This window comes from Prinia subflava (genome assembly GCF_021018805.1).
Source record: "Prinia subflava isolate CZ2003 ecotype Zambia chromosome W unlocalized genomic scaffold, Cam_Psub_1.2 scaffold_31_NEW, whole genome shotgun sequence".
Taxonomy (NCBI): Eukaryota; Metazoa; Chordata; class Aves; order Passeriformes; family Cisticolidae; genus Prinia; species Prinia subflava.
Window position 1 is genome coordinate 3,300,979 of NW_026960608.1, and position 27,083 is coordinate 3,328,061.

At 48.9% G+C, this 27,083-nt stretch overlaps 1 protein-coding gene across 1 annotated transcript; it reads left to right on the plus strand.

The window, feature by feature from the left end:
- Positions 1-5,809: 5,809 nt before the first annotated feature.
- LOC134565021 (uncharacterized) lies at positions 5,810-13,018 on the plus strand. The gene is made up of 4 exons (XM_063424382.1): positions 5,810-10,568; positions 10,941-11,193; positions 11,767-11,872; positions 12,677-13,018. Exons 1-4 carry the CDS (start codon positions 10,361-10,363, stop codon positions 12,839-12,841), a joined length of 732 nt encoding a protein of 243 aa, XP_063280452.1. The 5' UTR covers positions 5,810-10,360; the 3' UTR covers positions 12,842-13,018.
- The last annotated feature ends 14,065 nt before the right edge of the window (positions 13,019-27,083 follow it).

The following is a 27,083-nucleotide window of genomic DNA, read 5'->3' on the forward strand; positions in this document are numbered from 1 at the left end:
AAGAGAGCCAAGGGTTATGAAACCCAGATCCGCTGGAGAGTTGTAGGTTCCTAGACCAGCCCAGGTGTGAAGGGACCTCGCAAGATCATCTGGTGCAGCCTTTTGCGGGAAAGGGAGCCTAGATGAGATTATTTAGCACCCCGTCCAATCGCATCTTGAAAACCTCCAGCAACGGGGACTGGTGCAACTTGTGCCCATTGTCCCTTGTCTTCTCCATGTGGCTCCCCTGAAGTACTAGAATACTGTGAGGAGGTTCTCCTTGAGCCTAGGCAGGTGCGTAACATTTTGCATCTAATTCCTTTGTCATTGCTAGCCTTCATGCAGCCCCTGTCTGCTTTCAGATGTTCCTCCACAGCTTTTGGATCATGCTGAGCCCATTTGTCCGCGTATTTAGGACTTAGGCTTATTCCTTGCTTCTGTAAGTATTCAGTGATATCTCTTGCCGTCCCTCCGACTATGCCAATTGGTGCAAGTGGGTGTTTTAGGTCGCTTAAAGAATCGCCGGGAAAGGTATCAGCAAAAGCAGGTTCTCCAGCCCTTTGAGCATCTTTGTGGCCCTCCTTGGGACCCTCTCCAGTCTGTCCGCCTCTTTTTATTGAAGTCTGGGGACCAGAACTGGACACAGAGCTTGGCCTGCAGGCATGGCCTCTGTGAGAAGAGGCCAGGGTCTGCTCTGTGTGAGACACAGCTAGTTTTCACCAACTAGGCACCAGACTCCCTGAGAGCCAAAGCTGAGCAACTCAGCAGAGCTGGTGGCACCCCTGTGTAAGCATATTTAAGAAAGGGTAAAGCGCTGTCTGGGGCAGGTATTTCCCTGCTGCCCTTAGATCTGGCAGGTGGCTATGTCCCGAAGGAACTTTTTCATCTTATTTTCTCCTCCTGTCCTATTGAGGAGGGGTGGTGAGAGAACAGCTGGTTGGGCCCCTGGCGGCCAGCCAAGGTCTGACATCATAAAGCCTAAAAGGCATATTCTTCCATGTAGAAGGGGGTTGGTGGTTTAGAGATTTTAGGAACAGGAAGATGAATTAGGGGCTGAATGTTGATTTGAGTGAAGGGCAGGTACCAATCCGTCTTCTATAACTGCAATTTCAGCAGCAGAGGACAGCTGAGAATCAGGCCCCAATGATGCTGGTCTGGGTGTTGCCAAGATGGAGTTCATTTCCCCATAGCAGCTCTCACAGTGCCGTGGGTCACGTGAAAAAGGGAGGCTTCCTCGACCCTTAGTGTGGGGAGATTTACTCAGTCTTTAGTGTTTAATTTGTCTGTGTTTCGGGAAAGCCGCGGCCGTTGTGCCCGACCAGTCTGTCAGCGTCCCGTTGGGGGGATCCTTCGCTGAGCAGTCGTACTGGATCAGAGGGTGGTTCGACTGACTTAGGGAAACACACCAACAGTGTAAGGGAGGCCCCTCAGCAGGTCTTCCCCTTTACCTATTGTGTTACCTGCCGCTGACGACTGGTAGCGTCCGCCAAGGATTCACGCTAGCAGTTTATGGAAGAACACTCTTTGTTAATATAAGTTGTGACAGGTTAAGGTTCAAAGATTGTCAGTGATAGTGTCTGTCTGCAAAAATATATTTGAAGGAATATGCAGAGAAGCTCTAATCCCCAATAAAATGTTCCGCATGCATAGAGTATGATTCTTATCCAATAGGCATCTCTATGAGGGAGAAGACAGGTTCAGCCCATCAACTGATCCCAGCAGCTACGATGGAGTCGATGGAGTCTTCCCTAACTTTTCCCCATTCTCGACTTATTTTTATAGTATTTCTGTGTGTTTAGGTGGAGCTTGAGTGACTCTATTCATGCATACCTTTGTTACTGATTGGTGTAAAATTCTCTTGCTTTGCTTTTAAAGGTACAGTCAGAAAGAATATAGAGCGCATGCCCAGTGAGGGGTGGTCGCACTTTGGAGGTGGGTAACTTTGGGATGGAGGTGTGCGTTAATATTATTATTGGTCTTTAACGAAGCAAGTTCATCGAAGGAGAGAGATTTCACCACAGTTGCTGGCTCAGCAGTAAGACATCTTCCCCTATCTCCCGTGGCTGACAGGTGGTATGCGGATTATCAGCTGCAAAGTACCATCGAGTTCCCTTCCCCGCAAGGATTTCTGCAGAGCCTGGCCTTTGCTCCGCTCCACCCTCCATTCCATCCCCATTAGCAGGTGCGTGTGTATGGGGAATCATCACGGAATAGGTTTCAAGTCATGCCAACTGCATTCCATCCAGGGAGCAGCAACTGTGATTTACCCTATAATTCCCGTACTGTTATAACGCCTGTAAGGATGTTAATATAACTCCTAAGTTTCCTCTAATTGAATCCCCAGTTACGGGTCCACAGGGTCCCCAGTCATTTTCCCACACCGTGCTTTGCATTGGTAGCTAGAAAGGTGTTGATAACACACCAGTGTTTTGGCTACTGCTGAGCAGTGTTGGCACAGCATCAGTGCTGTCTCTCCAACATTCTGCCCCAGCATCAGCTGGCTGGGGGTGGGCAAGATCCTAGGAGGAGTTACAACCAGGACAGCTGACCCAAACTGGTCAGAGGGATATTCCATACCATATGATGTCAGCTCAGAAATAAAAGCGAAGTAAAGGAGGGGGAAAGGGGAGCATTTCTTATTTACAGTGTTTGCCTTCCAGAGAAACTGGTACATGTGCGGAAGCCCTGCTTCCCAGGAAGTGTCTAGACAGTACTTGCTGATCGAAACTAGACAATCAATTTGGTTTTTTTCCCTCTCCTTGTTCACGCACAAACATTCACTTTTGCTTTAGTAAACAACCTTATCTCAGTCTGCAAGTTGTTTTTCATCTCTCCTGTCCAGCTGGGAAGGAGGAGTGATAGAGTTGTTTGGTGAACACCTGGCATCCAGCCAAGATAAACCCACACCAGTCCTTTTTGGTTCCTAACGTGGGCTGAGACACTGGCCCTTATATATCTTGCATGGTATAGTAATAGTAGTTATTGAGTAGCAAGCTCCTGTGCGGGACATGGAGTTTGTCAGGTACGCTGCTTATCTCTTTGTTTTGTTGAGTTTGGGAACATGTTACTACAAACAGTGGCTCTGTGCTTTGCTGTGACATTGATGGCTTTGTTGTGCTAGGGGAGCTACTTTCTGGGGACAATGAGGGACTCACTCTCCCTATCTGGGACTGATGTAGATTGTTTTAGAATGCAGGCTGCCGCATTCCTTGTTCATCCTTATGTAAGCTGTTGAATACTATTTTTACTATTAACTAATACTGTTGGCACCCTATGGGGTTTGTGGAATCTGGTGTCATCCTGCTGTGAGACAAAACAAACTGTAGGTGAGGAGGTACTGAAATGTGCCCTGAAGCGGCAGCTCGCTGGATGGCAGTGCGTGTGCAAGGATTTGAGCAGGTTCCTAGAGTGGTTATGACCTCCCCTTGCCTGGGACTCTACACCTAAATAGGTAAAGAAGCCTGGCAAACTGACGCGTCACCTGATAGAAGGGTGCCTTACCTACCCTGATGAAACCCAGCAGCTTCTTGCCCTGTACGAGGGCCTGGCCTATGCCTATTGAGCCACAGTTCAGTACTGTCAGAAGAGTGTGGCTGAGGCAGGGACCCAAACTGCATTTGAGGACACTATGGCTGAGATAGGGACCCAAACAATAACTACAGTAATGGCCCCCAGAAGTGAGAAAGAAAAGGTGGGTGAGGAGAGCCAAGGAGCGATCAGCAAGACTCACTCACCTTTTAGTAGTGCCATGTGGCCAGTGCCAAAGTCTGATGGAGGGTGGAGGTTAACAGTAGACCATTGTGGCCTGAATGAAGTAACGCCCCCACTGAGTGCTGCTGTACTGGACATGTTAGAGCTCTAATATGAACTGGAGTCAAAGGCAGCCAGGTGGTATGCTGCACTTGGCATTGCCGATGCATTTTTCTCAATTCCTTTGACAGCAGAGTGCGGACCACAGTTTGCTTTCATGTGGCGGGGTGTCCAATACACCTGGAATCGACTGCCCCGGGGGTGGAAACACAGCCCTACCATCTCTCATGGACTGATCCAAAGTGTACTGGAAATGGATGATGCCCCGCAACATCTACAATACGTTCATGACATCATTGTGTGGGGCAGTGAGGCAGAAGAAGTGTTTGAGAAGGGAAAAAGAATAGTTCAGAATGTTCTGATAGCTGGGTTTGCCATAAAGAAAAGCAAGGTCAAGGGACCTGCACGGGACATCCAGTTTTTGGGCGCACAAATGGTGGGGTGGCCGTCGTCGTGTGCCTATGGATGTGGTTAACAAGATAGCAACTATGTCTTCACCAGCTAAGATGATGGAAACACAGGCTTTCGTAGGCCGCCTGGGGTTCTGGAGAATGCATATTCCACGTTACAGTCAGCTTGTGAGGCCCCTCTATTGAGTGACCCAGAAGAACCATTTTGGATGGGGCCTTGAGCAACAACAGGCCTTTGAGCAGATCAAACAGGGAAGTAGCTTTTGTGGTAGCTCTTGGGCCTGTTCAGACTGGACCAGCCCTGCAAAATATACTCTACACTGCAGCTGGATAGCATGATCTCACTTGGAGCTTCTGGCAAAGAACATCAAGAGAAAGCCGAGGTGGACCATTAAGGTTTTGGAGCCGGGGTCATTGAGGATCAGAAGGCCCACTACACTCCCTCTGAAAAAGAAATATTAGCAGCATATGAGGGGGTTTGAGCATCCTCAGTTGTTGTTGGGAAAGAAGCGTGTCTCCTCTTGGCGCTGCAATTTCCTGTGCTACACTAGATGTTCAAAGGAAGCATCCTTTTGACACATCGTGCAAACAGTGCTGCGTGGAGTAAGTGGGTGGGTAGCAGCACTGATCACACAACGAGCTTGACTGGGGGAACCCAATTGCCCGAGAATCCATGAAAAAAGGCAGAGGTTTTGGAGAATTTCTTTGAAAGGTCACTCGTGCTCAAGAAGCACCACCATATAATGAGTTATCAGAAGATGAAAGAGGCCATGCTCTCTTTTCTGACGGATCCTGCCTTGTGGTAGGAAACCATCAGAGGTGGAAAGCTGCTGTGTGGAGTCCCACACAATGAGTCGTTGAGGCCGCTGAAGGAGAAGAAAAGTGGCCTCTGCTGTATCTCTGTACTGACTCCTGGATGGTGGCTAATGCCCTATGAAGGTGGCTACAGCAATGGAAGAAGACCGATTGGCAGTGCAGGGCTAAACCCATGTGGGCTGCTGTGTTGTGGCAGGACATCACTGCACGGGTAGAAACGATGGCTCTGAAGGAACGTCCCGTAGATGCTTACATGCCCCAAAGTCGTGCCACTGAGGAACATCAGAAGAATGAACAGCCAGCTAAGGCTGCCAAAATTGAAATAGCTCAGGTAGACTTAGACTGGGAGAAGAAGTGTGAACTCTTTACAGCCTCATGGGCCCATGAACCATGCGGGCATCTAGGAAAAAATGCAACCTACAGACGAGCTTGTGATTGAGGGGTCGGCCTGACCACGGAGGCTATCACACAGGTCACCCGTGAATGTGAAACGTGCTGCAATCAAGTGAGCCACATGAGTGAAATGTCCTTGGAATAGATGGCCAAAGTGAGTTTTAAATCTGCTGAGGCCTGGCAAATTGACTATATTGGACCACTGCCATGAACACACCAAGGCAAGAGCTTACATGCTCATCGTGGTAGAGGCAACTACTGGTTGGCTGTAAAAATACCCTGTAAACCATGCTATTGCTCGAAACGCTGTCTTAGGCCTTAAGAGAGACATTTTGTAGTGACATGGTACCCCAGAAAGAATGGAATCAATGAGTCTCCTTGTCTTAGTTTGGAAAGACAGGTGTCTGCCAGGGAAAAGCCGGAGCTTCCCTTGGAATGGGGAATGTAAACCCCCTCGCTCTGAATTATTTTAATTTTGAAATTAAGGAGCTTTCAGGCAAAGATATGGGAATAGGAATAACAGTTCTTTACTAGGAATATTAAAAACGAAGTAGTACAAAAAAGCAAACGAACAAAAAAGAAAAACACTGGCAGAGTCAGAACACGACCTGACACCCTGTTGGTCAGGGTGTTGGTAGCAGTCCAATTAAGTCCTCCTGGAGTGACAGATGTGGTTCTGTTGGAGTAGAGATGATCCCGTGGAAGGATCCAGCGGTGGCGAGATGAGTCTGGTCTTCCTCTGGGAAGCCAGTGGAAAACAGGCTGTCCTGGTGTTCTGAATCTCAGGTTTTATCCAGGTAGGAAAGCTTGGCTCCTCCCACTGGGTGGAGCATCTCACAATGGGATGATGCCATTTTATCAGTCATGCAGTGAGCCTTAATGGCTCATTAACAGCAGATATCCCCCTGGAAGGAGGATGGGTCAGGGAAGAGATAGGAACACTGCCCCACCTGGTTTTAACAGCTGGCCCATTAACAGAAGACACCTGCCCCCTTCCCCCCGGAGCCATGAGGAATGGGTCATAGAAGAGATAAAGAAAGAAACACCTCCCCAACCAGTTTCAACAGATGGGAATAGAATACATCTTGCATTGAACCCAAGACACTCATTTATGAAATAACCTCATAAACTCTTAGGCAAAGAAACATGCATTGAGTAGATATATCACATCCCTTATCACCCACAAGCCTCTGGAAAGATTGAGAGGTATGATGGACTGCTGATGACTATGTCAAGAGGGTTAGGCAATCGGGCATGGAAGCATTGGGATGCAAATTTAGCAGAAGCCACTTGGCTGGTTAACACCAGAAGATCTGCTAACCGCCCTGGTCCTGCCCAAACAAAACCACTACATACTGTGGGAGGAGATAAGGTCCCCATACTACACACAGGGAAGTGGCTGTGGAATTCTCCTCCCATGGGAAAAGGCAAACCTATTAATGGGATTGTCTTTGCTCAAGGACCTGGGTGTACTTGGTGGGTAGTGCAGAAGGATGGGGAGACCCGGCGTGTGCCTCAAGGAGATTTAACCTTGGGGGAAAAGTAATGAGTGCAAACTGTATGTTGCAGGAAGTAAAGTAGCAGGAGTGACATGAACCGACGATGAGTGAATTTTACGAGGAGCGAGGAGAGTGCGAGGATAGCCCAGGCAGGGCCGGTGTCGGTGCCGAACGGTCGAGTGTGTCGCTTCTGTCCCGAGCACCCATCTTGATGGAATGGAGCCCAAGTCACAGCCTGTTTTTTAAACATCTGGAGGGCTGGAAGAAACCCATCAAATGGGAAACTAATATCTGTCTTTGAAAGGAAGGGGGACGGTAGTTAATGAAAATGTATACGTGTGTTGGACATAAAGATGGTTTAAGCATGGAGTTTAAGTTGTAAGTGTTGGTAAGAAGGGATTTCAGTCATGACATAAATACAATGGAAGAATTAGAAGCCAGATATAGATATATATATAAAAAATTCTGTGGGATCTGAGTATGATGCAAATGGTGCGAAGTAAGGGGTGGAGACTGTACTGGCTGTGGCTGAGATGGAGTTCACTTTCCCCATAGCGTCCAACAGTGCCATGCTTTGCATTTGTATCTAGAAAGGTGTTGATAACACATCAGTGTTTTGGCTACTGCCGGGCAATGTTGGCACAGCGTCAGCGCTGCCTCTCCAACATTCTGCCCCCAATAAGTAGGCTGGGAGTGGGCAAGATCCTGGCAGGAGACACCACTAGACCAGGTGACCCAAACTGGCCAGAGGGCTATTCTGTACCATATGACTTCAGCTCAGAAATAAAAGCTAAGTTAAGGAGGGGGAAAGGGGGCACATTAGTTATTTACAGCGTTTGCCTTTCGGAGCAACCCCTACCTGTGCTGAAGCCCTGCTTCTTGGAAAGTGGTCGGACAGTGCTTGCTGATGGGAACCAGAGGATATATTTGTTTTTCCTGTTTCCTTTTTTGTGCGAAAACTTTCTCTTTTCCTTTAGTAAACTGCCCTATCTCACCCTGTGAGTTGTTTTCCATCTTATTTTCTCTCTGTGTCAAGCTGAGAAGGGGGAGTGATAGAACGACTCTGTGGGCACCAGCAAGAGGAGCTGGAAACCACTGGGCAGCCGGAAAGCTAACAATGTAATCACGAGAGTAAAAATGTGCTGGGACAACTCAATGACTGGAGCTCCCCAGTCAATGGCTATAAAGTGGTCAGAAGGAAGGAGAGGCAGAGGTGGTCCTCTGTGTGAACTCAAAATAAGAGGGATTTTCTGTACAGAGCTGTCTTTGAAAGACAGCGATGAACAGGTTGAGAGCTTATGGGTGAAAATTAGAGGCCAAGCTGTTGCGTTAAGAGTAAGAAACTTGGCAGAAAATAAAGCCCCTTGCACTCCAGCTGCTCCTCAGACATCAGAGGGACCGGGTGGGGTTAGGCCTAATTTCCGGTTACAACCAGTTCAGCACTGTGAATCTGGTTGCGTTCTCTAAGAACCTTTGTGAGCGCAGATTCAGGAATAGAGTGATTTTCTGAAGTTACAGAACTAGAGATTTGGAACTGCCATTGAGAAATGCACTAGCTGTGGTAGAAGTCTAATAACATCATGCTAACCCATGCAATACTAATAATAGCAATGGTATGCAGAAGCTTCCCAAGAGGGCGTCCCCGCTTTGGAGGAGGGAGAAGAGAACAGACCGGCAACTGTCTCTGACATCTCTTGGGAATTCCTGCTACCTAGCTGAAATTTCTACCCTCCTTATATACAGCCCAATCTTCTCCTCCTTACGTATAGCAAGATCTAATTGGAGAGCTGAGTAATATAATCATATACGTGGTAGCATGTACTTCAGTAAGCTTATTAGCATATGCATGAGTGTGCATTTTAATACTTAAATGACCCTTAATCGGGCAAAGGTTACTTCTTTGGCCTTGGTGTCCTTCAGAGTTCCGCTCTTAAGACTTCTTTCCATTTCATGCCGTTCATCAGAGCCAAGAAACGGCTTTCCTAGCTGCCCATGAACTCCTCCTTCGGCCATATTGTCCTTTCTTGACGTCAGCTATGTGGATCTCCATCAGGAAAGATAATGTGGAGGGTACACGGTTTAGGCCATATATAGTAAGCCTTAGCCCTTTCCTGACTCCATGGTCATCATCCCACACAAGCCAACAAAAGAAGCCAACCTTGTGTTTGGTATCTACTATAGGCCACCAGATTAAGAGGATGAGGTCGACGTAAGACATCAGGCAAGTTAGGCGGGACATGAGCGTTGCTGAGTAAGGGCCTTCTCTTCTGGTTGAGCTGAAGCATGAAGTGGACATGCATAGGTATTGGAAGCAGGGACACGCATTCTGGGAAGAATCTAAAGATGCCGCCCAGGTCTGTAGGGATGGGATCAGAAAAGCTAAGGCAAAGCTGGAGCTGAATTTGGCAGGGGATGTAAAGAATCATAAGATGGGCTTCCACAGGTGCATTGGTCAGAAAAATAAGGCTAAAGAAAGCGTACGCCAACCCACATTCCCTTCCTCCCTCCCCCCCTGCCCCCGCTGATAAATAAGCCAGGAGGTCTAGTGGCCAGTAACATGGAGAAGGCTGTGATACTCGGCGAGTCGTTTTCCTCTGTTTTCACTGGCACGGTTACCAAACCTCTTGAGACCCTGAACCTCAAGGCAGGGACTTGGGGAACAAAGTCCCTTCCATCATAGGAAACAATCTGTTTTGAGACCACCCGAGGAACCTGTGGATACACAAGTCCTGCACCTGGGGAGGCACAACGCCATGCACCAGTACATGCTGGAGGTCGATCGGCTGGAAAGCAGCTTTGCAAAATAGGACGACGTGCCCTTGCCGCAAAGGCGGCCAAGGATCTCCTTAGCCCAATATCGAGGAAAGCAGGGTTTATATATGTTACAAGATAGATGTGTGGGCCATTCAAGGTGCTCACTGTGCCCGGAGCTGCAGGGCACAGCAGACCACCCTTGGGCAGATTTGAGGGCGCTGCCTATTTTTCTAAAAGCCTCCTATCCAGCCTAACGCAAATCCTACTATCTTGAACCCTCAAGCCAGCAGTGCCGAACGCACGCTTTGTATTTTATTTGCTTCCAGGAGACGTGCAGCTTAGAAACGTCTGCAATGGAAGTGGGGCTTTCAGCAAACAGTGTAGAGCAACTTCTGTTGGTTTTTCAAAATGTCCCGAGAAGTTAAGGGCAGGCCTGCCCTGCCCTGGCCAAAGCAGTCATTTGACTGAAGGGAGCAGCACCAAAAAGGCACAGGCACCTTTGGGGTGGACTTGATGCGGTAACAAATAATAAGAAATAGTGTTTGTAGCTACTACAGCCTCTTCTGCGACCTCGTAGCCCGCCCTCAGGGTCGCAGCACTACACGGGGCAGGTCCCTCGGCGCCCCGAGGGCCCCAGGTCGACGAGAGAGGACTCGCCAAGGGGGCGGGGAAAAGCGAAAGAGACAGGCGGGACAGCAAATGGAGACGCGGGCCACGATCCGTCGGCCCAATGGGCGCCGCGGAGGGCCGGGCTTAGTGGAGGAAGTGTCGGGGCGGACACGGGCGTTGTCCTTGGCTGACGAGAGTATCGGGGTGCTGGCCTCTCGCCCTGGTGGCGCCACTACCGTCTTCGGAAAGATTATCGGCAAGGCGTTTCTGTGGTCTCGTCAGCGACGAGGACTAGGAGGTAGCCTCGGCTTTGCTCTCTGTGCGCGGTTCCTCTTCCCTTCCCCCTCCTCCCGCGCTTGCGGGCATCTGAGCCGAGGACACCCGGTGCGCGGTACCCGGGCGCGCGGCAGGGCGCGCGGCGGCGCTGCTGCTGCGGGTGGGTGGGTGCAGGGACGCGGGACGGACGGGGCCTCTCTGGGTTGTGGCGCTCTCTACTGCACCGTCCCCATAGCTTGTTCTGTGCCGCACCCCCACCCCTCCGGCTGCCGCGGGCGTACTGGGTTGCAGGTGTTGTCCGGACTCGCCTCGTATCCCACCCCCACCGTGTCGTGTGTGCGCGCGTAGAGAAGGACCTCCGACGGTAACTTGGTCTCAATGTGTCTCCTAACAGCATCCCCCAAACTGGATTATGAGGGCAAGGAATTACATCTTTCTCTAATTAAAAAAAAAAAAAAGCAAAAAAATTACGAGGTGGTCATCCTGCAGGCTTCAATAGCTTTCCAGAACTCGTTTCTGTGGGGAAATAAGACCGTGATAACAGCATGCTTGCAAGGGTCACGAGTGTTGGTACTGGAAACTGGAGTGAGCTGCTTAGACCGGGGGAAAAACAATGCAGGCGTTGCCTATGGGATGTTAACTTTAAGGTAATATCCCATGTGATTTAGTTCCTAAAATGCTGAAAGTTAGCAGTTAGGGATTCTTTCTGCTTTTGAAGGTAGGGTTTGCATGCAGTATAGAAGACAGACTCGTCCCATGCACTTGCAGGCTTCCTGGCATTATGCGTGTGTTCGATGCTTGAGCTCCCTGTCCTGTGGGAAATGAATGGCCGCTGCTCTTCCACTTCACTAAACTCTTTGCTGATTCAGTTAAGCCATTTGTCTTCAGTCTCTGCGTGGACCACATCCAGTAGAAAAACTGCTCAGGAAAGGATCGGTCCCAACTAAAACATACTGGAGCTTGTTAATCGCAAGTAGTGGCCTGTCTCCTTCCCCCATGGTCTTGCATGACGAATCTCACTTCTAGAGGGGGCTCTGTAAATATACTGTATTTTGGGTACAGAAAGCATAATAATCATGCAGGAAAAATCAATGTTCTGGCTTGTCTTTGGGGTATCTGGTAATCTGCTTCTGTAGGAGTTCAGCGGGGCAGATGGGTTTGCATAAGCTATTGCCTTTCTCTGAAGCCGGTTATGTTTTAAGTGTTTACTCTTCCTCCAGTGCCATTCGTTCCTTGATCGTTTTGCCCCTAGACGCGACACTTTTCCTAGTCATGCCTAAGGAGCCAATTATCGAGTTGTCTGGAGCAGGAGATTCTGGTGAATCTGTAAGTACTGTGGGAGTTTTCTGTGTGCTAAACTGTACCTGTAGATAGTTCCTCATTTACTAGACTCTTTCCCATCCCCCCTTTCCCCCTTGATAGGGCACAGTAGGCTACTTTGGGTTTTCTGGCGCTATCATCTCTTGCCTCTGGCTTGTAATGGAGTTGAGCTTTTTGACTAAAAGCAGTGCGATAAAGCAGTGCTGGTCCCTGGGTGTGTACTTCTGGTGCAAAGCGCCATGTTGTTTTGGAGTGCAGTCTGGTGCCTATTGTCGTGGTTTAGAGTCAGAGTAGTAGTCCTTCTAACATGGAGAAGAGGGCTTGGGGTTTTTGGCAGGTCCGGGGCAAGGAAGGGCAAAGCTGGTTGAGAGGTGCTGGATGTTTTGCTTTAAGCTGTGAAAGCCATGTTCAAAGACACTGTAAACCCACGCAAAAGGCAGCCAAAAGTTTATTTTCCAGCCGGATTGGTTATGTTGCCTGAAGACACAATGGGGGCTTTAACGCGGAGACAGTGTCAGCTTCTGTGGCTGTTTTGTAGTCCTTTGGTGTCTATCTTGAGAAAAATTGCCTAGCTCTCTTTTGCCCCTATAGCGTGCATAATTGGTCTTTGTAGCTTTGCTTGGAAAGCTTTAGTTGCCAGTGTTTGGACGGCCGTTAATTTGGCCATGCAATGGTTGAACTGCTAGGAATTGGCTAGCTGCTTTCTCTGGGTGGTTCTCTGCTCTCATTCCTTCCCTTCCTGCTCTCTCCCCTCTTGTTCCTTTATTCTTTTTATTTTACTTATTTATGGGTTTGTACTTCCTTCTCCAGCTTCTTGGGCATGTCGTGATTGTTGGCGAGATGTGTGTTGCTCACCTGGGCCTGACCAATGGATTCCGGATGGTTGTGGATGAAGGGCCCGAGGGTGGGCAGTCTGTCTCTCGCATGCATCTACCCGTTCTGGGTGGCGGTCAGTTGGGCTGGCCGCCTGGCTAAGATTTTGGCACCGCAAGAGTTGCTGCACGTGTACAAATCGCCGCTGAATGGATTTCGTCTGTTGCCCATCAATCTAGCGGCTTTTGATGTGTAATTTTTCTTTTGCCGTGCGTCTGTGGAAGGTAACAAAAGCTTTGAGCAGCAGTTGCACAATAAAGATTTGTCATGGGGATATCATCTCCGTCTTGCGCGTCTTACTGAGGGGAAGTAGTTCTGCAAGTTCAAACGGTGTCTCACCGAAATGCAAGTATGTGGAATGTTTCAGCCAGATAACAGCATTTCAGAGATAGATGATGATTTGCCTGTTTGTTTGAAGCGTGAAGCTGGAAGCGCTGCTTAGCAGTCTCTCGCGTCTTGTAGGAAGCAAAGTCTTAGCTCTTTGGCAGTGGTACGCCAACGTACAGAAAGCCCCTATGTAGGCTGCTGCTAAAAGTGTAGAAGATACTGTGTGTGAGGCTACATGCGTGCTTTCCAAGGGTGGATTCAGCATGGTGCACTGTGTTGGAAGCATCTACCTCCTGTTGCACCTGGGTGTCCTGGTTACATAAGTAGGGTGCCAGTTTAGCACTGTGTGCATGTAAGCCAACTGTATTGTACCACCCTCTGTGTCATTCCTGATGACCTGCTAACGATGGATCACTTGCAGTAGCTGCCTATTATACACCCAACACCTGAGGCTACAAGATGGGTGTTAAATGAGATAAGGGGGAAGAGGCAACCCTTCCCAGGCAGGGTAGTGTTTTTCTTCACACAAACGACTTAGCCATGATAAGTGCTTCCTCTGGGGAAGCACCAGCACATTCCCACCCAGCCTGAGGGGTCATCTCTGCTAATGGGCCATAATGGACTCAATGGCACTAGGATCATAGGCAGCTGCAGTGACTTAGACCATCAAAGACTCCCAAAATATCCCATGACTCACAGTATTACATTCCTCCACTGTGAAACTCCCTGTCCTGGGGGAGGTACTGAGCATTCCCACTTGAACCTGTGCTTATATATCTATATCTATATATCTATATCTATATAGATATATAGATATAGATATCTTTGGGTTTGGGGACTTTGGGCACCACCACTCGACAGATCCGAAGGAGGACCACTACTTCAACAGGACTGCGACCACTACTTCAACAGGACTGTGACCATCACTCTGACCAGCAGGGTGCCAGTTTATACTCTGTGGGTTAAAACCAGTTCTCTCTGTATCGTTGTATTTATTGTAACCTGTTTAGTAAATTGTAACTCCGACCTGTAATCTCTCTTGAGGCAGATGTGTGGGGTTGATTTCTCCATACGGTTTACATTTGAACCAGCATGCTGGGTGATTGCCATAGGTTTTAGAAGTCTCTGGCACCTGGTGGAATTTTATGTCTCGCCTCGCAGGCAAGGTTTTGGATGCTTAGCTCCAAGCCGAAGAGAGCCAAGGGTTATGAAACCCAGATCCGCTGGAGAGTTGTAGGTTCCTAGACCAGCCCAGGTGTGAAGGGACCTCGCAAGATCATCTGGTGCAGCCTTTTGCGGGAAAGGGAGCCTAGATGAGATTATTTAGCACCCCGTCCAATCGCATCTTGAAAACCTCCAGCAACGGGGACTGGTGCAACTTGTGCCCATTGTCCCTTGTCTTCTCCATGTGGCTCCCCTGAAGTACTAGAATACTGTGAGGAGGTTCTCCTTGAGCCTAGGCAGGTGCGTAACATTTTGCATCTAATTCCTTTGTCATTGCTAGCCTTCATGCAGCCCCTGTCTGCTTTCAGATGTTCCTCCACAGCTTTTGGATCATGCTGAGCCCATTTGTCCGCGTATTTAGGACTTAGGCTTATTCCTTGCTTCTGTAAGTATTCAGTGATATCTCTTGCCGTCCCTCCGACTATGCCAATTGGTGCAAGTGGGTGTTTTAGGTCGCTTAAAGAATCGCCGGGAAAGGTATCAGCAAAAGCAGGTTCTCCAGCCCTTTGAGCATCTTTGTGGCCCTCCTTGGGACCCTCTCCAGTCTGTCCGCCTCTTTTTATTGAAGTCTGGGGACCAGAACTGGACACAGAGCTTGGCCTGCAGGCATGGCCTCTGTGAGAAGAGGCCAGGGTCTGCTCTGTGTGAGACACAGCTAGTTTTCACCAACTAGGCACCAGACTCCCTGAGAGCCAAAGCTGAGCAACTCAGCAGAGCTGGTGGCACCCCTGTGTAAGCATATTTAAGAAAGGGTAAAGCGCTGTCTGGGGCAGGTATTTCCCTGCTGCCCTTAGATCTGGCAGGTGGCTATGTCCCGAAGGAACTTTTTCATCTTATTTTCTCCTCCTGTCCTATTGAGGAGGGGTGGTGAGAGAACAGCTGGTTGGGCCCCTGGCGGCCAGCCAAGGTCTGACATCATAAAGCCTAAAAGGCATATTCTTCCATGTAGAAGGGGGTTGGTGGTTTAGAGATTTTAGGAACAGGAAGATGAATTAGGGGCTGAATGTTGATTTGAGTGAAGGGCAGGTACCAATCCGTCTTCTATAACTGCAATTTCAGCAGCAGAGGACAGCTGAGAATCAGGCCCCAATGATGCTGGTCTGGGTGTTGCCAAGATGGAGTTCATTTCCCCATAGCAGCTCTCACAGTGCCGTGGGTCACGTGAAAAAGGGAGGCTTCCTCGACCCTTAGTGTGGGGAGATTTACTCAGTCTTTAGTGTTTAATTTGTCTGTGTTTCGGGAAAGCCGCGGCCGTTGTGCCCGACCAGTCTGTCAGCGTCCCGTTGGGGGGATCCTTCGCTGAGCAGTCGTACTGGATCAGAGGGTGGTTCGACTGACTTAGGGAAACACACCAACAGTGTAAGGGAGGCCCCTCAGCAGGTCTTCCCCTTTACCTATTGTGTTACCTGCCGCTGACGACTGGTAGCGTCCGCCAAGGATTCACGCTAGCAGTTTATGGAAGAACACTCTTTGTTAATATAAGTTGTGACAGGTTAAGGTTCAAAGATTGTCAGTGATAGTGTCTGTCTGCAAAAATATATTTGAAGGAATATGCAGAGAAGCTCTAATCCCCAATAAAATGTTCCGCATGCATAGAGTATGATTCTTATCCAATAGGCATCTCTATGAGGGAGAAGACAGGTTCAGCCCATCAACTGATCCCAGCAGCTACGATGGAGTCGATGGAGTCTTCCCTAACTTTTCCCCATTCTCGACTTATTTTTATAGTATTTCTGTGTGTTTAGGTGGAGCTTGAGTGACTCTATTCATGCATACCTTTGTTACTGATTGGTGTAAAATTCTCTTGCTTTGCTTTTAAAGGTACAGTCAGAAAGAATATAGAGCGCATGCCCAGTGAGGGGTGGTCGCACTTTGGAGGTGGGTAACTTTGGGATGGAGGTGTGCGTTAATATTATTATTGGTCTTTAACGAAGCAAGTTCATCGAAGGAGAGAGATTTCACCACAGTTGCTGGCTCAGCAGTAAGACATCTTCCCCTATCTCCCGTGGCTGACAGGTGGTATGCGGATTATCAGCTGCAAAGTACCATCGAGTTCCCTTCCCCGCAAGGATTTCTGCAGAGCCTGGCCTTTGCTCCGCTCCACCCTCCATTCCATCCCCATTAGCAGGTGCGTGTGTATGGGGAATCATCACGGAATAGGTTTCAAGTCATGCCAACTGCATTCCATCCAGGGAGCAGCAACTGTGATTTACCCTATAATTCCCGTACTGTTATAACGCCTGTAAGGATGTTAATATAACTCCTAAGTTTCCTCTAATTGAATCCCCAGTTACGGGTCCACAGGGTCCCCAGTCATTTTCCCACACCGTGCTTTGCATTGGTAGCTAGAAAGGTGTTGATAACACACCAGTGTTTTGGCTACTGCTGAGCAGTGTTGGCACAGCATCAGTGCTGTCTCTCCAACATTCTGCCCCAGCATCAGCTGGCTGGGGGTGGGCAAGATCCTAGGAGGAGTTACAACCAGGACAGCTGACCCAAACTGGTCAGAGGGATATTCCATACCATATGATGTCAGCTCAGAAATAAAAGCGAAGTAAAGGAGGGGGAAAGGGGAGCATTTCTTATTTACAGTGTTTGCCTTCCAGAGAAACTGGTACATGTGCGGAAGCCCTGCTTCCCAGGAAGTGTCTAGACAGTACTTGCTGATCGAAACTAGACAATCAATTTGGTTTTTTTCCCTCTCCTTGTTCACGCACAAACATTCACTTTTGCTTTAGTAAACAACCTTATCTCAGTCTGCAAGTTGTTTTTCATCTCTCCTGTCCAGCTGGGAAGGAGGAGTGATAGAGTTGTTTGGTGAACACCTGGCATCCAGCCAAGATAAACCCACACCAGTCCTTTTTGGTTCCTAACGTGGGCTGAGACACTGGCCCTTATATATCTTGCATGGTATAGTAATAGTAGTTATTGAGTAGCAAGCTCCTGTGCGGGACATGGAGTTTGTCAGGTACGCTGCTTATCTCTTTGTTTTGTTGAGTTTGGGAACATGTTACTACAAACAGTGGCTCTGTGCTTTGCTGTGACATTGATGGCTTTGTTGTGCTAGGGGAGCTACTTTCTGGGGACAATGAGGGACTCACTCTCCCTATCTGGGACTGATGTAGATTGTTTTAGAATGCAGGCTGCCGCATTCCTTGTTCATCCTTATGTAAGCTGTTGAATACTATTTTTACTATTAACTAATACTGTTGGCACCCTATGGGGTTTGTGGAATCTGGTGTCATCCTGCTGTGAGACAAAACAAACTGTAGGTGAGGAGGTACTGAAATGTGCCCTGAAGCGGCAGCTCGCTGGATGGCAGTGCGTGTGCAAGGATTTGAGCAGGTTCCTAGAGTGGTTATGACCTCCCCTTGCCTGGGACTCTACACCTAAATAGGTAAAGAAGCCTGGCAAACTGACGCGTCACCTGATAGAAGGGTGCCTTACCTACCCTGATGAAACCCAGCAGCTTCTTGCCCTGTACGAGGGCCTGGCCTATGCCTATTGAGCCACAGTTCAGTACTGTCAGAAGAGTGTGGCTGAGGCAGGGACCCAAACTGCATTTGAGGACACTATGGCTGAGATAGGGACCCAAACAATAACTACAGTAATGGCCCCCAGAAGTGAGAAAGAAAAGGTGGGTGAGGAGAGCCAAGGAGCGATCAGCAAGACTCACTCACCTTTTAGTAGTGCCATGTGGCCAGTGCCAAAGTCTGATGGAGGGTGGAGGTTAACAGTAGACCATTGTGGCCTGAATGAAGTAACGCCCCCACTGAGTGCTGCTGTACTGGACATGTTAGAGCTCTAATATGAACTGGAGTCAAAGGCAGCCAGGTGGTATGCTGCACTTGGCATTGCCGATGCATTTTTCTCAATTCCTTTGACAGCAGAGTGCGGACCACAGTTTGCTTTCATGTGGCGGGGTGTCCAATACACCTGGAATCGACTGCCCCGGGGGTGGAAACACAGCCCTACCATCTCTCATGGACTGATCCAAAGTGTACTGGAAATGGATGATGCCCCGCAACATCTACAATACGTTCATGACATCATTGTGTGGGGCAGTGAGGCAGAAGAAGTGTTTGAGAAGGGAAAAAGAATAGTTCAGAATGTTCTGATAGCTGGGTTTGCCATAAAGAAAAGCAAGGTCAAGGGACCTGCACGGGACATCCAGTTTTTGGGCGCACAAATGGTGGGGTGGCCGTCGTCGTGTGCCTATGGATGTGGTTAACAAGATAGCAACTATGTCTTCACCAGCTAAGATGATGGAAACACAGGCTTTCGTAGGCCGCCTGGGGTTCTGGAGAATGCATATTCCACGTTACAGTCAGCTTGTGAGGCCCCTCTATTGAGTGACCCAGAAGAAGAACCATTTTGGATGGGGCCTTGAGCAACAACAGGCCTTTGAGCAGATCAAACAGGGAAGTAGCTTTTGTGGTAGCTCTTGGGCCTGTTCAGACTGGACCAGCCCTGCAAAATATACTCTACACTGCAGCTGGATAGCATGATCTCACTTGGAGCTTCTGGCAAAGAACATCAAGAGAAAGCCGAGGTGGACCATTAAGGTTTTGGAGCCGGGGTCATTGAGGATCAGAAGGCCCACTACACTCCCTCTGAAAAAGAAATATTAGCAGCATATGAGGGGGTTTGAGCATCCTCAGTTGTTGTTGGGAAAGAAGCGTGTCTCCTCTTGGCGCTGCAATTTCCTGTGCTACACTAGATGTTCAAAGGAAGCATCCTTTTGACACATCGTGCAAACAGTGCTGCGTGGAGTAAGTGGGTGGGTAGCAGCACTGATCACACAACGAGCTTGACTGGGGGAACCCAATTGCCCGAGAATCCATGAAAAAAGGCAGAGGTTTTGGAGAATTTCTTTGAAAGGTCACTCGTGCTCAAGAAGCACCACCATATAATGAGTTATCAGAAGATGAAAGAGGCCATGCTCTCTTTTCTGACAGATCCTGCCTTGTGGTAGGAAACCATCAGAGGTGGAAAGCTGCTGTGTGGAGTCCCACACAATGAGTCGTTGAGGCCGCTGAAGGAGAAGAAAAGTGGCCTCTGCTGTATCTCTGTACTGACTCCTGGATGGTGGCTAATGCCCTATGAAGGTGGCTACAGCAATGGAAGAAGACCGATTGGCAGTGCAGGGCTAAACCCATGTGGGCTGCTGTGTTGTGGCAGGACATCACTGCACGGGTAGAAACGATGGCTCTGAAGGAACGTCCCGTAGATGCTTACATGCCCCAAAGTCGTGCCACTGAGGAACATCAGAAGAATGAACAGCCAGCTAAGGCTGCCAAAATTGAAATAGCTCAGGTAGACTTAGACTGGGAGAAGAAGTGTGAACTCTTTACAGCCTCATGGGCCCATGAACCATGCGGGCATCTAGGAAAAAATGCAACCTACAGACGAGCTTGTGATTGAGGGGTCGGCCTGACCACGGAGGCTATCACACAGGTCACCCGTGAATGTGAAACGTGCTGCAATCAAGTGAGCCACATGAGTGAAATGTCCTTGGAATAGATGGCCAAAGTGAGTTTTAAATCTGCTGAGGCCTGGCAAATTGACTATATTGGACCACTGCCATGAACACACCAAGGCAAGAGCTTACATGCTCATCGTGGTAGAGGCAACTACTGGTTGGCTGTAAAAATACCCTGTAAACCATGCTATTGCTCGAAACGCTGTCTTAGGCCTTAAGAGAGACATTTTGTAGTGACATGGTACCCCAGAAAGAATGGAATCAATGAGTCTCCTTGTCTTAGTTTGGAAAGACAGGTGTCTGCCAGGGAAAAGCCGGAGCTTCCCTTGGAATGGGGAATGTAAACCCCCTCGCTCTGAATTATTTTAATTTTGAAATTAAGGAGCTTTCAGGCAAAGATATGGGAATAGGAATAACAGTTCTTTACTAGGAATATTAAAAACGAAGTAGTACAAAAAAGCAAACGAACAAAAAAGAAAAACACTGGCAGAGTCAGAACACGACCTGACACCCTGTTGGTCAGGGTGTTGGTAGCAGTCCAATTAAGTCCTCCTGGAGTGACAGATGTGGTTCTGTTGGAGTAGAGATGATCCCGTGGAAGGATCCAGCGGTGGCGAGATGAGTCTGGTCTTCCTCTGGGAAGCCAGTGGAAAACAGGCTGTCCTGGTGTTCTGAATCTCAGGTTTTATCCAGGTAGGAAAGCTTGGCTCCTCCCACTGGGTGGAGCATCTCACAATGGGATGATGCCATTTTATCAGTCATGCAGTGAGCCTTAATGGCTCATTAACAGCAGATATCCCCCTGGAAGGAGGATGGGTCAGGGAAGAGATAGGAACACTGCCCCACCTGGTTTTAACAGCTGGCCCATTAACAGAAGACACCTGCCCCCTTCCCCCCGGAGCCATGAGGAATGGGTCATAGAAGAGATAAAGAAAGAAACACCTCCCCAACCAGTTTCAACAGATGGGAATAGAATACATCTTGCATTGAACCCAAGACACTCATTTATGAAATAACCTCATAAACTCTTAGGCAAAGAAACATGCATTGAGTAGATATATCACATCCCTTATCACCCACAAGCCTCTGGAAAGATTGAGAGGTATGATGGACTGCTGATGACTATGTCAAGAGGGTTAGGCAATCGGGCATGGAAGCATTGGGATGCAAATTTAGCAGAAGCCACTTGGCTGGTTAACACCAGAAGATCTGCTAACCGCCCTGGTCCTGCCCAAACAAAACCACTACATACTGTGGGAGGAGATAAGGTCCCCATACTACACACAGGGAAGTGGCTGTGGAATTCTCCTCCCATGGGAAAAGGCAAACCTATTAATGGGATTGTCTTTGCTCAAGGACCTGGGTGTACTTGGTGGGTAGTGCAGAAGGATGGGGAGACCCGGCGTGTGCCTCAAGGAGATTTAACCTTGGGGGAAAAGTAATGAGTGCAAACTGTATGTTGCAGGAAGTAAAGTAGCAGGAGTGACATGAACCGACGATGAGTGAATTTTACGAGGAGCGAGGAGAGTGCGAGGATAGCCCAGGCAGGGCCGGTGTCGGTGCCGAACGGTCGAGTGTGTCGCTTCTGTCCCGAGCACCCATCTTGATGGAATGGAGCCCAAGTCACAGCCTGTTTTTTAAACATCTGGAGGGCTGGAAGAAACCCATCAAATGGGAAACTAATATCTGTCTTTGAAAGGAAGGGGGACGGTAGTTAATGAAAATGTATACGTGTGTTGGACATAAAGATGGTTTAAGCATGGAGTTTAAGTTGTAAGTGTTGGTAAGAAGGGATTTCAGTCATGACATAAATACAATGGAAGAATTAGAAGCCAGATATAGATATATATATAAAAAATTCTGTGGGATCTGAGTATGATGCAAATGGTGCGAAGTAAGGGGTGGAGACTGTACTGGCTGTGGCTGAGATGGAGTTCACTTTCCCCATAGCGTCCAACAGTGCCATGCTTTGCATTTGTATCTAGAAAGGTGTTGATAACACATCAGTGTTTTGGCTACTGCCGGGCAATGTTGGCACAGCGTCAGCGCTGCCTCTCCAACATTCTGCCCCCAATAAGTAGGCTGGGAGTGGGCAAGATCCTGGCAGGAGACACCACTAGACCAGGTGACCCAAACTGGCCAGAGGGCTATTCTGTACCATATGACTTCAGCTCAGAAATAAAAGCTAAGTTAAGGAGGGGGAAAGGGGGCACATTAGTTATTTACAGCGTTTGCCTTTCGGAGCAACCCCTACCTGTGCTGAAGCCCTGCTTCTTGGAAAGTGGTCGGACAGTGCTTGCTGATGGGAACCAGAGGATATATTTGTTTTTCCTGTTTCCTTTTTTGTGCGAAAACTTTCTCTTTTCCTTTAGTAAACTGCCCTATCTCACCCTGTGAGTTGTTTTCCATCTTATTTTCTCTCTGTGTCAAGCTGAGAAGGGGGAGTGATAGAACGACTCTGTGGGCACCAGCAAGAGGAGCTGGAAACCACTGGGCAGCCGGAAAGCTAACAATGTAATCACGAGAGTAAAAATGTGCTGGGACAACTCAATGACTGGAGCTCCCCAGTCAATGGCTATAAAGTGGTCAGAAGGAAGGAGAGGCAGAGGTGGTCCTCTGTGTGAACTCAAAATAAGAGGGATTTTCTGTACAGAGCTGTCTTTGAAAGACAGCGATGAACAGGTTGAGAGCTTATGGGTGAAAATTAGAGGCCAAGCTGTTGCGTTAAGAGTAAGAAACTTGGCAGAAAATAAAGCCCCTTGCACTCCAGCTGCTCCTCAGACATCAGAGGGACCGGGTGGGGTTAGGCCTAATTTCCGGTTACAACCAGTTCAGCACTGTGAATCTGGTTGCGTTCTCTAAGAACCTTTGTGAGCGCAGATTCAGGAATAGAGTGATTTTCTGAAGTTACAGAACTAGAGATTTGGAACTGCCATTGAGAAATGCACTAGCTGTGGTAGAAGTCTAATAACATCATGCTAACCCATGCAATACTAATAATAGCAATGGTATGCAGAAGCTTCCCAAGAGGGCGTCCCCGCTTTGGAGGAGGGAGAAGAGAACAGACCGGCAACTGTCTCTGACATCTCTTGGGAATTCCTGCTACCTAGCTGAAATTTCTACCCTCCTTATATACAGCCCAATCTTCTCCTCCTTACGTATAGCAAGATCTAATTGGAGAGCTGAGTAATATAATCATATACGTGGTAGCATGTACTTCAGTAAGCTTATTAGCATATGCATGAGTGTGCATTTTAATACTTAAATGACCCTTAATCGGGCAAAGGTTACTTCTTTGGCCTTGGTGTCCTTCAGAGTTCCGCTCTTAAGACTTCTTTCCATTTCATGCCGTTCATCAGAGCCAAGAAACGGCTTTCCTAGCTGCCCATGAACTCCTCCTTCGGCCATATTGTCCTTTCTTGACGTCAGCTATGTGGATCTCCATCAGGAAAGATAATGTGGAGGGTACACGGTTTAGGCCATATATAGTAAGCCTTAGCCCTTTCCTGACTCCATGGTCATCATCCCACACAAGCCAACAAAAGAAGCCAACCTTGTGTTTGGTATCTACTATAGGCCACCAGATTAAGAGGATGAGGTCGACGTAAGACATCAGGCAAGTTAGGCGGGACATGAGCGTTGCTGAGTAAGGGCCTTCTCTTCTGGTTGAGCTGAAGCATGAAGTGGACATGCATAGGTATTGGAAGCAGGGACACGCATTCTGGGAAGAATCTAAAGATGCCGCCCAGGTCTGTAGGGATGGGATCAGAAAAGCTAAGGCAAAGCTGGAGCTGAATTTGGCAGGGGATGTAAAGAATCATAAGATGGGCTTCCACAGGTGCATTGGTCAGAAAAATAAGGCTAAAGAAAGCGTACGCCAACCCACATTCCCTTCCTCCCTCCCCCCCTGCCCCCGCTGATAAATAAGCCAGGAGGTCTAGTGGCCAGTAACATGGAGAAGGCTGTGATACTCGGCGAGTCGTTTTCCTCTGTTTTCACTGGCACGGTTACCAAACCTCTTGAGACCCTGAACCTCAAGGCAGGGACTTGGGGAACAAAGTCCCTTCCATCATAGGAAACAATCTGTTTTGAGACCACCCGAGGAACCTGTGGATACACAAGTCCTGCACCTGGGGAGGCACAACGCCATGCACCAGTACATGCTGGAGGTCGATCGGCTGGAAAGCAGCTTTGCAAAATAGGACGACGTGCCCTTGCCGCAAAGGCGGCCAAGGATCTCCTTAGCCCAATATCGAGGAAAGCAGGGTTTATATATGTTACAAGATAGATGTGTGGGCCATTCAAGGTGCTCACTGTGCCCGGAGCTGCAGGGCACAGCAGACCACCCTTGGGCAGATTTGAGGGCGCTGCCTATTTTTCTAAAAGCCTCCTATCCAGCCTAACGCAAATCCTACTATCTTGAACCCTCAAGCCAGCAGTGCCGAACGCACGCTTTGTATTTTATTTGCTTCCAGGAGACGTGCAGCTTAGAAACGTCTGCAATGGAAGTGGGGCTTTCAGCAAACAGTGTAGAGCAACTTCTGTTGGTTTTTCAAAATGTCCCGAGAAGTTAAGGGCAGGCCTGCCCTGCCCTGGCCAAAGCAGTCATTTGACTGAAGGGAGCAGCACCAAAAAGGCACAGGCACCTTTGGGGTGGACTTGATGCGGTAACAAATAATAAGAAATAGTGTTTGTAGCTACTACAGCCTCTTCTGCGACCTCGTAGCCCGCCCTCAGGGTCGCAGCACTACACGGGGCAGGTCCCTCGGCGCCCCGAGGGCCCCAGGTCGACGAGAGAGGACTCGCCAAGGGGGCGGGGAAAAGCGAAAGAGACAGGCGGGACAGCAAATGGAGACGCGGGCCACGATCCGTCGGCCCAATGGGCGCCGCGGAGGGCCGGGCTTAGTGGAGGAAGTGTCGGGGCGGACACGGGCGTTGTCCTTGGCTGACGAGAGTATCGGGGTGCTGGCCTCTCGCCCTGGTGGCGCCACTACCGTCTTCGGAAAGATTATCGGCAAGGCGTTTCTGTGGTCTCGTCAGCGACGAGGACTAGGAGGTAGCCTCGGCTTTGCTCTCTGTGCGCGGTTCCTCTTCCCTTCCCCCTCCTCCCGCGCTTGCGGGCATCTGAGCCGAGGACACCCGGTGCGCGGTACCCGGGCGCGCGGCAGGGCGCGCGGCGGCGCTGCTGCTGCGGGTGGGTGGGTGCAGGGACGCGGGACGGACGGGGCCTCTCTGGGTTGTGGCGCTCTCTACTGCACCGTCCCCATAGCTTGTTCTGTGCCGCACCCCCACCCCTCCGGCTGCCGCGGGCGTACTGGGTTGCAGGTGTTGTCCGGACTCGCCTCGTATCCCACCCCCACCGTGTCGTGTGTGCGCGCGTAGAGAAGGACCTCCGACGGTAACTTGGTCTCAATGTGTCTCCTAACAGCATCCCCCAAACTGGATTATGAGGGCAAGGAATTACATCTTTCTCTAATTAAAAAAAAAAAAAAAGAAAAAAAATTACGAGGTGGCCATCCTGCAGGCTTCAATAGCTTTCCAGAACTCGTTTCTTTGGGGAAATAAGACCGTGATAACAGCATGCTTGCAAGGGTCACGAGTGTTGGTACTGGAAACTGGAGTGAGCTGCTTAGACCGGGGGAAAAACAATGCAGGCGTTGCCTATGGGATGTTAACTTTAAGGTAATATCCCATGTGATTTAGTTCCTAAAATGCTGAAAGTTAGCAGTTAGGGATTCTTTCTGCTTTTGAAGGTAGGGTTTGCATGCAGTATAGAAGACAGACTCGTCCCATGCACTTGCAGGCTTCCTGGCATTATGCGTGTGTTCGATGCTTGAGCTCCCTGTCCTGTGGGAAATGAATGGCCGCTGCTCTTCCACTTCACTAAACTCTTTGCTGATTCAGTTAAGCCATTTGTCTTCAGTCTCTGCGTGGACCACATCCAGTAGAAAAACTGCTCAGGAAAGGATCGGTCCCAACTAAAACATACTGGAGCTTGTTAATCGCAAGTAGTGGCCTGTCTCCTTCCCCCATGGTCTTGCATGACGAATCTCACTTCTAGAGGGGGCTCTGTAAATATACTGTATTTTGGGTACAGAAAGCATAATAATCATGCAGGAAAAATCAATGTTCTGGCTTGTCTTTGGGGTATCTGGTAATCTGCTTCTGTAGGAGTTCAGCGGGGCAGATGGGTTTGCATAAGCTATTGCCTTTCTCTGAAGCCGGTTATGTTTTAAGTGTTTACTCTTCCTCCAGTGCCATTCGTTCCTTGATCGTTTTGCCCCTAGACGCGACACTTTTCCTAGTCATGCCTAAGGAGCCAATTATCGAGTTGTCTGGAGCAGGAGATTCTGGTGAATCTGTAAGTACTGTGGGAGTTTTCTGTGTGCTAAACTGTACCTGTAGATAGTTCCTCATTTACTAGACTCTTTCCCATCCCCCCTTTCCCCCTTGATAGGGCACAGTAGGCTACTTTGGGTTTTCTGGCGCTATCATCTCTTGCCTCTGGCTTGTAATGGAGTTGAGCTTTTTGACTAAAAGCAGTGCGATAAAGCAGTGCTGGTCCCTGGGTGTGTACTTCTGGTGCAAAGCGCCATGTTGTTTTGGAGTGCAGTCTGGTGCCTATTGTCGTGGTTTAGAGTCAGAGTAGTAGTCCTTCTAACATGGAGAAGAGGGCTTGGGGTTTTTGGCAGGTCCGGGGCAAGGAAGGGCAAAGCTGGTTGAGAGGTGCTGGATGTTTTGCTTTAAGCTGTGAAAGCCATGTTCAAAGACACTGTAAACCCACGCAAAAGGCAGCCAAAAGTTTATTTTCCAGCCGGATTGGTTATGTTGCCTGAAGACACAATGGGGGCTTTAACGCGGAGACAGTGTCAGCTTCTGTGGCTGTTTTGTAGTCCTTTGGTGTCTATCTTGAGAAAAATTGCCTAGCTCTCTTTTGCCCCTATAGCGTGCATAATTGGTCTTTGTAGCTTTGCTTGGAAAGCTTTAGTTGCCAGTGTTTGGACGGCCGTTAATTTGGCCATGCAATGGTTGAACTGCTAGGAATTGGCTAGCTGCTTTCTCTGGGTGGTTCTCTGCTCTCATTCCTTCCCTTCCTGCTCTCTCCCCTCTTGTTCCTTCATTCTTTTTATTTTACTTATTTATGGGTTTGTACTTCCTTCTCCAGCTTCTTGGGCATGTCGTGATTGTTGGCGAGATGTGTGTTGCTCACCTGGGCCTGACCAATGGATTCCGGATGGTTGTGGATGAAGGGCCCGAGGGTGGGCAGTCTGTCTCTCGCATGCATCTACCCGTTCTGGGTGGCGGTCAGTT